Raw genomic sequence first — 14,976 nt, forward strand, 5'->3', positions numbered from 1 at the left:
CGCAGTTATTATTTACTCAGCGTTCCGTCCGATCCCTCGGTCCGGAAATGCGGCGCTCGTTCAAGAATTTTTCTCCGGCGAACGGCTGCGCCTAAATTTTTCACACTTTTCGCACGTTCAGAGGGTAGTTTATTAATTATGTCTAAAAATGTTCAGGTCAAAAGACTCATCTTTCACCGAGATACGATCATTTCTATCGGAGACGTTCAATTTTGTACAATAATCCGCGGACGTGGAGATATAGTCCTCGTTCGGGAATTTTTTACAACTAAACGGCAGAACCTAGAGTTTTGTAAACATTTTATACATTTAGAGGATACTTCGTAGAACATACGTGAATATTTTCAGCCCGAAAGATTCATTCTCCAGCGAGACGCGATCATTTCTATCGGAAACGTACGGTTTTGGGTAATCGTCCTGCGGCCCAAAGATGCGGTCCCCGTTCGAAAAATCTTCCCGCCTGAACAGCGGGGCCTAAATTTTCGAAACTTTTTTCGCACATAGACGATGCCTCGAGGAACGCGTACAAAAATCGCCGGGTCGAAAGGTTCATTCTCCGCCGAGAAACGAGCGCATCCATCGCGGACGCACAATTACGGCGAAGCGTCTTTCCATACAGGGTGGCCCGAAAAACCGGCGATTTCCGAAAGCGCGTCGCCGCGGCGACGTCTCAGCCGGCGTGTACAGTCGCCGGCAAGACCGTGGAAGCGTATGGGAGCACCGTGGAAATACGTATCGCGTCGCGGCGCCGAGTTAATGCTGGTAATTCGGCGAAGTCGTCGCCGGTGGGTGGGGTTTCGGCAAAACACTCGCTCGTTATCAGCGTATGCCGGCGAGGCGGAGCCCCGGTCTCTCCCACGGGGGGAGCGAGAGGGAGGGAGGGAGAGAGCAGAGGCAAGAACTCGATATATCGATTCGGCTCTGGTCTCCTCTCCTCCGGAGAAAACGGAGAAGCGGCAATCGAGTCCGCGAATTAACCAACGAGGGGGCGGGGCCCCCGGAATTCGGCCTCGCGCCGCTCGCGCGCGCGAACCCGATCGAAAGGTGAAAGATTCATGCGCGCCCGGCACGGGAGAGACCGGCGAGAGAAGCGAGAGAGACAGAGAGAGATAGAGAGGAGAGGAGAGAGTGGTGGCAGCCAGGGTGGACGGGTGGGGGGACACAGACAAGAGAAGAGAGAAGAGAGACGAGAGACCAATAATAGCGCGCGCCTCCAGCCACCGGGGCCCCTCGCACTTAATTAAGATGTCTCCCGCAATTAGGTGGTTTTACGGTCGGCATAAAAGCCGATCATTCCGCGCACGCACGAATCAGGTTCCCCGTTTCTGCGATACGCCGTCGCGAGTCCATGTTCGTACGCTCCGTACCGGTTTCTAAGCCTAGGGCATCGTCGGTGACCGTTGCGAAACCCCGTCGCCACTTGAATCTCGACGACGGTTTTCTTAATGTTCTCCCGAGAAGTTACTCCCGTTCGAATCGGAACGATTTTTTTCAACGAACGAATGCCACGGCCGAATCAGCGAGGCTTACGAATCGATGGAACGTTGATAAATGGATGATCGTTATTTGTAACACGACATGTAGGCTATTATGTACCCGGGCAACGTCTGTGGCAGATGATATTTCGTAGCCGAAAGTTCCTTCGTTCGAAACTGATGTTACAATATGCATATGATAATGTATATGAATATATATATAAGTATATAATAATAATAATAAATACATAAATAAATATATAAGAATACATAATAACATAATAATATATTAATACATGACATATAATAATATATTACTATATAATATATAATAATATAATAATATAATAATACAATAATACAATAATATAATAATATAATAATATATTAATATATAATATATAATATATAATAACATAATATATTAATATATAATAATATAATGAAGGAACGATCTTTTTCAACGAATCGATGCTAGGAGGTTAATTAGCGCAGGTTTAAGTAATTAGTGGCGCACAACCTAACTATCGATTGTTTTACTTGGGTCTGGGTTGGTAGAGTAGCGGTCCCCTTTCCTTGAAAATCTCGTAAATAAAAAGAAGTACAGTAAATTCCCCCTAATTGACGCACAGATTGTGAACAAAAATGAACGGTTTGAAGTTATTTAAGCCTTGCGACTCGTTTTTATAGTTACCGATTGTCTCTCTCAACAACTATAAAATATAAAAAATATGATCTATATATCAAAATATAATCTTAATCTATAAAATACAATCTATACCTATAAATATAAAATAATCGTATAAAATATAATCGTATCTCTTCTTCCGAAATTGTCCATTTTTGTGCGCAATCTGAGCGCGAATTAGAGAGAATTTGCTGTAGTTCCAACGCTTCGTTCTGACGACATCGTATCGCAAGATCGCGTAACCTTTCACGCGTAATTGCCGTGTCCTGCGTTATATTTGGAAGTGAGATAAAACGGAGACTATTTCGCTCGTCTTTCGAACGTATCGGCATCCGCAGATTCCAATTGCAAAGTCGAACTACAATAAATTCTCCCCAATTTTCCATTTCCAAAGTCGAACTGCAATAAATTCTTCCTAATTTTCCTTCAGCTTGTGAACAAAACTTGACAATCCGGGAAGAGAGAGTACAATTATTCCAGCCTTGCGCCTCGTTTTTGCAATTGTCAACAATCGGAAACAATAAAAATGAGCCACGTAGCTCGAATAATCGCATCTCGTCTTCCCGAATCGTCCATTTTGTTAAACCGAAGGTAAAAAACGTATAAAATTTACAGTCCTCGAAACTGTATCCCTGCCGCCGCTACGATAGCAGCCCACGGGGCCCGCGGCGACCCGGGCCGAGGTCCTATCTAACGATGTCCCGTTTCGGTGTTGCAGCAAGGATGTCGAGCAGCGGCGTGACGAGCGGGCCGGTGAGCCAAGTGTGCCGGCCGCACTTCCACAGCTCGGTGCTGCACCCGTGGCTGGCGGGCAGCGGCGCGGACACGTCGAAGACGCCGTGGGGTTTCCCGACGTCGACGGGCTCGGGCGGCGGCGGCGTCGGCGACGAGAAGCCGCAGAGCCCCCTGGGCTCGTCCCTGCCGCCCAGCACCGGCAGCCTGTCGAGCCACGGCGGCGCTGGCGCGGGCCACCACCTGTTCTCGTTCCCGCCGACCCCGCCGAAGGACGCGACCCCGGACAGCATCACGGCCAGCACGACCTCCACGACGAACAACAACAACAACAACAGCAGCGCGAACAACAACAACAACAGCAGCAACCCGTTGTCGGGCCTGGGCGGCGGCGCGAGCAGCGAGTACCAGGCGGCGGTGGCGCACGCGGCGGTGATGGGCGCGTTCATGCACCATCAGGACGCGTTGGGCGCGTCGGGGGCCAGCTCGTGCGACGTCAAGCCGAGCGTGATGCTGGGCCACCACCACGGGGCCCCGTCCCCGCCCCACCAGCAGCACAACGGGACCACGAACGCCGGGAACCAGGGGAACGGGGCGAACGGAGGGTCCGGCAGCGGGCAGGTCAAGCAACGAGAAGGTAATAACCAATCGGGCAGCCAACAGGCCACCACCGCGCAACAACAGCAACAACAGCAGCAGCAGCAACAGCAGCAACAGCAGCAGCAACAGCAACAGCAGCAGGAGTATCAGGGAAACGGCGTGGCGGCCGGCGGCGGGGGTGGTGGCGGTGGCGCGAGCTCGCCCTCCTGCAGGGACAATTACGCGGCCGCCGCTGCCGCCGCCGCCGCGGCCGCGGCCGCGGCTGCCTCCAACAGCCACCACACCGGGTCGCAGTACGACCCGGCTACCAGCGCCTATAACATGTACCAGCACCTGCAGTATCCTAGTAATGCCCACCACCACCACCACCACCATCATCACGGCGCCTCCTCGTCGTCTTCTACGTCTTCGTCCCACAACCCCCACAACGGGACCGCCGCGGTCACCTCGGGTCTCTTCGGGCATCATGCCGCCGGGACTGGGGCCGCGGCGGCTGGGAACGCGACCGGCGTGGCCGGCGTTAACGTCGACTCGAAGTTGTTGGTCGGTCACGCGCACCCTAACACGCCGAGCTCGCCGTCCTCCGCGCAGCAGCAGCAGCAGCAAAAGCCCAGGAACAAGTCGAGGACGTCCGCCGGTAAGCGGCACGCCTACCAACTCTCTGTCCATTACCCATGATCCAACGCCCGAAAACACCTGTGACACCCAAGACACCCAAGACGTCCTATTCGCCCTTCTCTTCCGGATACTCCTCTGGTTTTTTTTTTTTACTTTTGCGCTTTAACACCGGGGTTTCTTCGTGGTTTCTACGGGGTTTCTTGGTTCGCCGGCTGCGGCGTTTCGGTTTTCGGTGCTGCACCGAGGTCGGTAGGGGCTCTGTTCCGGGGCGAGATGGTTTTCTGGGGTGGTCCGACGGGCGAGCTGTCATTCTTTCGGCCGTTCGATGCGTTCGTGATCGGGGGCGTGCGGGTTTTGCCGGGATCGCGGAGAGATGATGGAATTTCTCCGGAATTCGCGCTTAGATTGCGCATGGAAATGGAGAATTTGGGGAGAGGGGATGCGATTATTCGAGTCTCGCGGCTCGTTTTTGTGGTTTCTGATGGTTAACGATTATGAAAACTATGTGCAAGGATCGAATAATCGTGTTTGTTCTTACGAAATTGTGCTTTTTTGTGCGCTATCTGGCCGCGAATTAGGGAGTTGTTTCTCGCTTTGTAAACGAAAATAGACAATTTGGGAAGAGGCGATACGGTTGTTCGAGTCTCGCGGCGTTCGCTTTTATATTTGTGGATGACTGTAAAAATCGAGCGATTCCGTTTCGTTCGCGAACTGAAGGACGATGCGGGAGAAATTACTGTACCGGGTTGAACGGTGCGTTTTTTTCGGTACGTTCTAAATTGTTGCGTTATTTTTGCACCGATCGACTGCTTCGCGAAATTTTTGTCGCGTCACGTTCGTTTCAGTACGATTACTGTTAATTAGCGTTTTATCGCCACACAGAACTATGAATACAGTAAAGTCTCCCTAATTCGCGCTGAGATTGTGCACAAAAATAGACAATTCGAGAACAGGAGACACGATTATTCGAGCCTCGCGTCTCGTTTTTACAGTCATTGACGATCGATAACTATAGAAACGAGTGCAAGGATCGAGTAATTGTCCAAACTGTCCAAGTACGTTTATTGCTAATTAGCGTTTTACCGCAGCACAGAACTCTGAATACAGTAATTTCTCCCTAATTCGCGTTAATTCTCCGTAATTCGCGCTCAGATTTTGCACAAAATTGGACAATTTCGGAAGAGATAACACGATTATTCGAGCCTCGCGTCTGGTTTTTACAGTCATTAACAATCGATAACTATAAAAACGAGTCGCAAGGCTCGGATAATCGCGTCTCCTCTTCCGAAATTGTCCAATTTTCTGCCCGATCCGAGCGCGAATTAGAGAAAAATTAGCGCACACATTTCGCCGCGCCCGAAAGCGGAGCGCAGCTCGCGCGCGTCTCGTTTCTCAATCAGAATCTCGATATCGTCGCATTTTCTCAACGTGCTTCGACGGGATTTCCATTGTGTCGATCGGAAAACGCGATTCCGCCGGGCGGATGGATCGATCCGTGCAATAAAGATTCTAATTGGAGCGAATTGATCGGATGCGTTTCTGGGGTTTCTGTTAATGATACAGTCTCGTTACGGTGCAGCACCGTTCTCTCGTCGCTAAAAGACACGCGTGCAGTCGATTTCCGGTTCTTTCGTGTGAGAACGGTTTACTATCTCGCCGGCAGCACCGTCGATCTGAAGGAACGGCACGAATAATCGCTTGAGAAAGGAATCGAAGAAAGGAGCACTTTGCATTCTAAGATTTCCTCGTTCCTCGCCCTCCTTGGTACCGTTTGCGGATCGGAACACGACTGCACCCTCGTTTCGCAGCACGGTGTTTTATGGTTTCCATTTGTCCTTGGTTCTTGTCGTTATCTGTTCTTTTTTTTTGTTGCACTTTGACCATCTCGTTCGTTTCTATTTGACGTGTCTCGTTTTGCTTATTCTCCTCGTCGTTCTCTTTCTTTCTCTTGGTTTGGACGACTCGGCGCTCCGCGGTGCTCTCTTCTCGAGCAACGGTCTGCAGAAACCGTGAAGGAACGGTCGATAAATTATTATAAAAATTATGAGCAACGTAAAAGAGCACCAGACTCGAGGATTTCTCGGCTTCGGGGACCATTGGAATTGTCTCTCGAGCGCACTCGACTCAGAAAACGAGATACTTTCTGCGCGGAGTGTACCGAGAGGGCGTGGCCTGATTGCCCCGCGGAGCGAGCCGCGCGCGAATTCCGCGAAGCCTCGAGTCGTCGATTTTTCATCCCAGAAACTTTCAGTTTTTCGACTCCATCCCCGAGCTTTTGGTGGCGGTCGTCTTTCGCTTACAGTTCTCGTTGATCGGAACGTTTTTTCGAGAACACGTTTGTTTCTGTATCTTTTTTTTCCTCGTTACTTTATTACCTCGATGATAATCGAGAGCTGAGTGTTTACGAGAGGGAGAAAACACACCGATCGTGTATTTTTGTACTTTTTGCCTCACCGATGTGTTTTTTGAGTGGCACCCGCGAGACGTACAGCGTGAACAGCACCACACCCCGTTCGTTTTCGATTTTTTCATCGACGGCCAACGTCGATCTACAGGGTGGCCCCGGAACGTCCGGCGACCGATCGCGAGAGGACTCCTCGATCGCCGTCGAAACGGTCGTCCTCCGATCGGCCCCCGATGCCCCGTGCCAGCCTGTACACCGTTTCCTACATTCTCTTCTGTCTGTCTCTCTAGATCTGTTTTCGTGTCTTTATACATACACAGGTGTGACACACACGTCTACGCAAGCGCGATACAGCACACACGTATTTTTGTTCTCGATGTGGTGTGGCTACATGCTGCCGTTTTTTCGTTTTGTCACAGCAAATCTCCCTCTCGAGAATGAGTCTGCGGACCACGATTTTTCCGTGCTAGACGAATTCTGAATGTTACCGGTTTTCTGTTCGGCCTCGATCGTTAACGAATCGTCGCCGCGTATTTTGTTAGATTTTTTTTCCTTCGAAGATCTCTGTCTGCTGTTCCTCGGAAAACGGGACCTCGGGATCCGCGGAACTCGCGGAATTTTTTCGGATAACGCGCGACCAGATTTCGCGGTAACGATTTTTACGGATTGTTCGTGCATCGTTTAAGATTGCGCAGACATTTTTGTTCGGTAAATTTTTGCTTTGAGTGTACTTTGCGCGAGAACGAATGCGACAGCGATGGTTTCGACGTTCGCGTGACGGACACGGTTCGGCTCGAATGATCGCAACTTTTGCAATTCGCGAGATATCTTGAAAATTCGTAGACGTAAATAATCTGGAAGAATCGTGGAAAAATTGCATGCCGAAAGAATAAGTTCATCTTTCGCTAGAGGCATATTTTTTTCGATGTTACGACCGAAAATAGATTTCTGTGATTTACGCGGATCGATTCTGCGGAGTTTCATAGTCTACTTCAATTGTTTGCAACTCCTGTAATTTTCGAGATATCTTGAAAATTCATAGACGCAAATAATCAGGAAGAATCGTGGAAAAATTACGTGCCGAAAGAGAAAATTCATCTTTTGATAGAGACATATTTTCTTCGATGTTACGACCGAAAGCAGATTTCTGTGATTTACGCGGATCGATTCTGCGGACTTTCATAGTCTACTTCAATTGTTTGTAACTCCCCTAATTTTCGAGATATCTTGAAAATTCGTGCACGAAAATAATCAAGAAGGACCGTAGAACATCGCTGCGGAAAGTGAAAAAATCCGAAAAATTTTTGGAGGGTTCCGTTTCCCGAGGTAAATTAATTTCTCCCTAATTCGCGCTCAGATTCTGCAGAAAAATGGACAATTTCGGTAGAGGAGACACGATTATTCGAGCCTTGCATTTAATTTTTATAATTGTTCGCAATCGGAAACTATAAAAACGAGCCTCGAGGCTCGATTAATCGAGTCTCCTGTTCCGAAATTGTCGATTTTCGTGCGCGATCTGAGCGCGAATTGGGGAGAATTTACGTACAGACAGCCGCGCGTCACTGGTGCAAACGTCGGAATCGGGTCGATCGCGGTGAATCGATGCGACGGCCGGGGAGAAGACGAAGAAAACTGTAGTAGGAGGACTAGGAATGGAACGTGTGCCGGTTGAAAAATGCCGGATACGTTGATTGCGGTAATAATGGTCGGTCTGCGGCGAGGACGGCGTGGTAAAAATCCTAATTCCGGGAACAATGGCCCGACTTCGCGGCGTGGAAGTCCGCTAATTAAATCGACTTACGACACACACACGCTCGCCGAGCAGCACCGGCAGCCTCGATCACGGCGAAGCCAGACGATTCCGTGGACGTCAGCCTGTTTATGGCTGCCGGTGCGGTTTTCCGCGAAAGGAACGCTCTTCCCGCGCAATCGATCACGCCGGGATCGATCCTGTTTCGTCTAGTCGCGGCACGCGAAATTCTCTCGGAAAACCAATCCGCTTTACTCGACGCCGGTGACCGTCGATCAAATATTCCGCCGATATTTCCGAGCAATTTACAATCGGTTCTCGTATCATTCTCTGCGAGGTCAACAAAATTGTGACGTTCGAAAATTGTTGCGTCGAAAAAATTGTGAAGTCGAGAAAATTGCGACGTCGAAAAAATTGTGGTGTGCAAAAATAATCTTGGATAGACAACGATTTCGGATGATTTTAATGTCTATACTAGCAGGAAAATTTATTTATTTATTTATTTATTTATTCAGTTATTTATATATACAGGTAGAAACCCGTTTTTTACAATAAAGAATCAGCGATTCAGGCGAACAGTTTATGTGCGAAAACTCGTCGAACGAAAATGCGAACTGGCTAGAAGTTCGCGGAGAAATCGCGACAGACAAATCAGCAAGCTTTTTCGGTTCGAATTTGGCGCGCTCGGCACCAGTGATCGGCGGGAAATTCGAATCGCGCCCCACGGTTTTCATTTCCTCCGAACTTGCGGACGTTTCCTCCGCGGACGTTTTCCGCCGGATCGCGGACAGTTTCGGCCACGTCGATCGCGTTCGACCGGAAACGGGTCCCATGTGGGAAAAAGAAGGGCCCGTTGCAGTCTCTAAAGGCATCTTTTCCAGTAAAATGGCCGCCGCTCGTTGGCGCAGAGATTCCGAGGAGGATGCAGCTCGATGGACGAATAACCGAGAGAGACGCGGGACTTTCACGGCTCGTGAAATGTCAAAGACAGTCCTCCCTGAAACGCCTTGTCCTTGAACGAATTTTCAGACCTAGCTTCGGCCACGAAGACGGCTGGAAGGGGTCTGAAAATCATCCAGTTTGGTGGAGGGTAGACTAACGATACGCCAGGTCTCTCTACTGTCCTCTTCCTTTCTGTATCTTCTCTCTTTCTGTCACTCTCTCTCTTTTTCTATTTCTCTCTCTTTCTTTATCTCTGTCTCTCTCTCTTTCTCTCTCTGTCTCTCTCTCTCTCTCTTTCTCTCTCTGTCTCTGTCTCCGGTCTTCTTTCTGAGAAAAATTGGTCCCCGCTATTAACAAGCCGCTATCGGACGATCGTGTTCGATCCACGAGTCGATCGAACGCCCACGGTCCGAATGAGACTCTGCTTTTGCTCTGGTAATCGCTTGGTATGGTATGTCTGCAATTGCATGCGAGTTCCATCACCGAATTTCGTCGATGTCTACCGTTCTCGCCTCGGCCACGCTCGCTCTGCGATCCCGCGAAATTCCCAGCGACTCCCACGCTCCGGATCTTAACGAGCCTGCTATAGTGCGCGACGAAAATATTTGACACGCGAGAAGAGGCAGTTCTTTCTCGTTGTTTCAAACAACGTGAAGGGGTGAAAACAACCCCCGATGTTTGCGGCTTCTGTCTCGGGAACTGTCGCGGTTCAAAAAGTTGCTGACTGCACGTTACTAGTCTACGAATTATGTGTAGATTATATGTAAATATTATATAAATTAAAGTATTTTATTATTTAAATTTATTATGTGAATTATATATTAATTGTAACGTGTATAAGTTATATATAAATTGTAACATACGTAAATAATACATAAAATATAATATATGTATAATATATTTAATTTATGTATGTTATAATTATAAATAAATTATAATAAAATGTATGTTATAATTTATATATAATTTACATATGTTATAATTTACATGTAATTTATATATGTTATAATTATAAATAAATTATAATAAAATGTATGTTATAATTTATATATAATTTACATATGTTATAATTTACATGTAATTTATATATGTTATAATTATAAATAAATTATAATAAAATGTATGTTATAATTTATATATAATTTACATATGTTATAATTTGCATGTAATTTATATATGTTATAATTATAAATAAATCATAATAAAATATATGTTATAATTTATATATAATTTACATATAATTTACATATGTTATAATATATATATAATTCATATAACAAATTTATATAATAAAATAATTTAATGACATATATAAATTATAACGTCTTGGAAAATCTGAGCATTGATCGCAAAATAGAAGAAATATTCAGCTTCGGCTCGGAACAAAAATTCAATCTCGCGTCCCCTCGAGTTCACCTGCCCAGCAACGAAACAATTATCTAAAAGTTTCACGTAAAAATTGTCAAATATTTCCTCGGCCACTGTATCTATCACGTTCTGCAACATTTCGAATTGTAACAAGCAACCGTGGGTAGTCGCCGTGGAATTGATTACGCGGTGTCCCGACAGCGTTCGAGGATGTTCGTATTCGTTTTGGCGGAGCCAGCGCGGCCGTGCTTCAAAATGGCGGCGCCGAGCAGCGACAGAAGCTTGCCCGGAGCGAGACGCGCGATTTCTTCGTTGGTACGACGACGATATTGTATAGAGAATTCGTTTCGCTGCTCGGCGCTCGCGGACGTAGCTTCCTCTCTGTTCTTTCGCTTGTCGAACCAGCCAGACGAGTCTCTAACAGCATTGTTGTTTCTTCGATGGGATCCCGATAGAGGGCCGCGAGTGCGTCAACTGCGGTGCTACTTCGACGCCGCTGTGGAGACGGGACGGCACCGGACACTATCTCTGCAACGCCTGCGGACTCTACTACAAGATGAACGGGCAGAACCGACCTCTCATCAAGCCGAAACGACGCCTGGTAAATACCTAAGCTGAATTACCATTATTATTAATTGACACTTTGACCGTCACGCTGATCAAACATTTGGTGTTCCGTTCACAAACCTTTTGCCTGTCGGACATTCTTGGAGTCTGTCCGATGGGTTTTGCAGGAATTTGCTTGACAATATTCGAGAAATAAGCATGCAATATTTAATAGTAAATTACACGAGGCTATCTGTTTATCGAGATTTATTTATGTACGATTTTGATGCATTCATGACAGAAGCCGGGAGACGAAATACAAAAGAGTAACATCGTTTTCAGAATTTGAAAATGTTGTTGCATTATTTCGAATCGAATGACATGATTAGAGAAAGAAAAGAAGATATATATAATATATATAAATATATATAATATTTATAATATATATTGTATTAGTATAATATTACTAATTAATAGTAATATATTATAATATCGTAATAAAATTGTAATAAATATAATATATGCAATAGTATAATATATATTGTATATATAGTATTTATAATATATATAAATATATATAATATAAATATTATCTAGCAATTAATATATTAATGTCGTAATGAAGTTGTAATAAATATAAAGTATGCAATAGTGTAATATATTAGTATAATATATATTGTATATAGTATTTATAATATATATAAATATATATAATATAAATATTATCTTGCAATTAATATATTAATATATTAGTATCGTAATGAAGTTGTAATGAACATAAAGTATGCAATAATATAATATATTAGTACAATATATATTGTATATAGTATTTATAATATATTTATATAAATATATATAATATAAATATTATCTTCCAATTAATGTATTAATATATTAGTATCGTAATGAAGTTGTAATGAACATAAAGTATGCAATAATATAATATATTAGTACAATATATATTGTATATAGTATTTATAATATATTTATATAAATATATATAATATAAATATTATCTTCCAATTAATGTATTAATATATTAATATCGTAATGAAGTTGTAATGAACATAAAGTATGCAATAATATAATATATTAGTACAATATATATTGTATATAGTATTTATAATATATATAATATAAATATTATCTTGAAATTAATATATTAATATGTTACTATCGTAACAAGATTCTAATAAATATAAAGTACGAAATAGTACAACATATTAGTATAATATGTATTGTATATAATATTTATAATATACACAAATACATATAATATAAATACAATCTTGCAATTAACGCGCAAAGTTTCGATCTCGCATAAAACTCCGCAGTCGAATAACACAACGGATCGTTAATAACAACTTCATCCGACAAAGTCAAAGTGTTAATTAGCGCGATTGTCGCTGTCCTACGATTTCAATCGAGAGATGAAAACTACCCTCGAAGTCGAGGGGCTCTATCTGGATGAAAATCTCGCGGCGAACCGTGTGTTGCGCGATAGTTTCGGAGCCTGTCCGAGTGACAGCCAGCAGGGCACAACGTGTTAATCATCGTCTCGCCGATTTTCGCGAGCGATTAAAGGGGCCCCGGGAAAGTAGGGGGGGGGGGAAACGGAGGGGAGGAATATCTTTCTGTTTTTGTTGCGATCACGGAGACTATGTAGCGCGATGATCGTGGGTTCTCTTGCGGATCGGGCACCGATGATTCGCAGAAAAGCACCCGGTGCACCTGGCTGACTCGTAAAAGCGAGTCCTTGATCGTTTCCTTCGCGCATACCGAGTCGCACATACTTAATTAATACACGCGCGGAACACCGGAGCGTTACACGTTTCTCGCGATACGCAGATGCAGTCATCAGAATGCAAGATAAAACAAGGCCAAGTTAATTTCCTGTACACGACGATTAATATACGCGACGGCCCCCCCTCTCTCCCTCGCTGCCCCCCTTGCCCCGCCTGATCCCCTCGCCCGCGGACGGTTGAGATCGACGGCATCCTCGACGATCTCGCGAATTAGGATCGTTTCGAGATACGCCGACGATCGAAATTAAATGAGCGCTCGGGCTCGGCCGCGAAACTCGCTCGAGTTCAACGCGCTGTAACTTCGCGCCGGTGAATCGCACGGCTGTCTACCTCGGCTCGTTTTAAAGGGTAAAATCTCCGCTTTCACCGGCGGCGAGTCGCTTTTAGGTGGAAAAATTGTTCACGAAAATGTCGTTGCGAGAACTGCCGATAGCGATTGTTGCGCGATTATGTGCATTCGACGATGTCTACGGAGGTGAACAAATTTGTTTTTCAAATGAAACTTATGCGAATTTGTAGGCTGTAGTGTCTAGTTTGCACTGAGACCGAGAAAAGTGAGCTGCGATTTTTTGTTGCCGTTTTATGACACTTCTAGCGGAAACTGTGCCATCAGAGTCAGAATACTTATCATGAAGTCTTCGGTAAAAAGTGTCATGAGATTTCAAAACATTGTAACTTCGCGAAAAAAAATCGCAGAACGATCTAGCTTAGTTCGTTTTAAAGAACAGAACTTCGCCTTCTATCACAAGTATGTCGCTTTAAGGTGAAAAAATTGTTCATGGAAATGTCGAGCGAAAACTGCTGATAGCGATTTTTGCACGATTATGTGCATTCGACGATGTCTACGGAGGTGAAAAAATTTGTTTTTCAAACGAAACTTATGCGAATTTGTAGGTTGTAGTGTCTACTTTGCATTGAGAACAAGAAAAGTGAGCTGCGATTTTTTGTTGCCGTTTTATGACACTTCTAGCGGAAACTGTGCCATCAGAGTCAGAATACTTATCATGAAGTCTTCGGTAAAAAGTGTCATGAGATTTCAAAACATCGTAACTACGCGAAGAAAAATTGTAGAACGATCTAGCCTAGTTCATTTTAAAGAATAAAATCTGGCCTTCCGCCTCCAGCATATCGATTTGAAAGAAAAAAATTATTCACGAAAATATACAGCGAAAACTGTCGAAAGCGATTTTTGAACGATTACGTACATTCGATAATGTCCCCGGTGGCTAAAAAGTTTTGTCTTCGAATGAAACTGAAGCGAGTGTGTAGATTTAAGTCTCAGTTATACAACGAGACCAAGAAAAGCGAGCTGCGATGTTTTGTTACCATTTTATGGCACTTTTAGTGAAAACTGTGCCGCCGGAGTCGAAATATTTAATCCCGAGTAAAATATTGTTCAACTTTGAAGTATTATAACTTCTCGAAAAATAATCTCACCGGAATCAACTTCAGCTCATTTTAAAGAGCGAAATCTCCCCTTTCATTCTGCCCGAGTCTCATCGTGATAAAAAATTCGATCGCGGAGGTACAGACCGGAGAGCGAGACGGCTGTCTCTGAAATTCTCCAAATTGACACATGCGAATCATTCGAACGCGTTAGAAGCGAAGATTCGCTATCGAACTCGGATTAGGGGGTATCGGGAGGTCCGCCGGATCGATAGCTCGAAGGGTGGCCGGGGGTTTCGTGCGATCGGCTCGTAGAGCTCTCGCGAATTCGATCTATTTTCGTCGAGCAGGCTGGCACCTGCGGGATAGTTTGCTCCGATACACGACTCCGCGGAAATTCGATATCGACCTAGCCGCCACCATATTTCCCACCCCGCGTGCCGCCTTATTCGCTTCATTTTCTGAGTAACCGTTCCACTGGAGAGGCGCCTGAACCGCTCCGAATCGCTCCAAATACGCGAAGAAGACTTAATTGGGGAATCGTTAGCTTCGACGAAGAAGATGCAAAGAAGCCTGTTAAAAAATTCCTCGAGGCTAATTGCGATTAAAAAGCAAGCCGAGTGACGAGAATGGGAAAGAAGCTGCAGCCGATCGGCGAACCT

At 45.1% G+C, this 14,976-nt stretch overlaps 1 protein-coding gene across 2 annotated transcripts in view; it reads left to right on the forward strand.

Annotated features, from left to right (window-relative positions):
- The window catches only part of LOC117220995 (uncharacterized), a 97,965-nt gene that overhangs the window by 13,587 nt on the left and 69,402 nt on the right, over positions 1-14,976 (forward strand). For both annotated transcript variants that reach the window (XM_076522514.1, XM_076522513.1), the window contains exons 2-3: positions 2,882-4,132; positions 11,033-11,175. In XM_076522514.1, the coding sequence (XP_076378629.1) occupies positions 2,882-4,132; positions 11,033-11,175 (1,394 nt within the window). The remainder of the gene's footprint in view (positions 1-2,881; positions 4,133-11,032; positions 11,176-14,976) is intronic.

The sequence above is a fragment of the Megalopta genalis genome, chromosome 5, assembly GCF_051020955.1.
Source record: "Megalopta genalis isolate 19385.01 chromosome 5, iyMegGena1_principal, whole genome shotgun sequence".
Classification (NCBI taxonomy): Eukaryota; Metazoa; Arthropoda; class Insecta; order Hymenoptera; family Halictidae; genus Megalopta; species Megalopta genalis.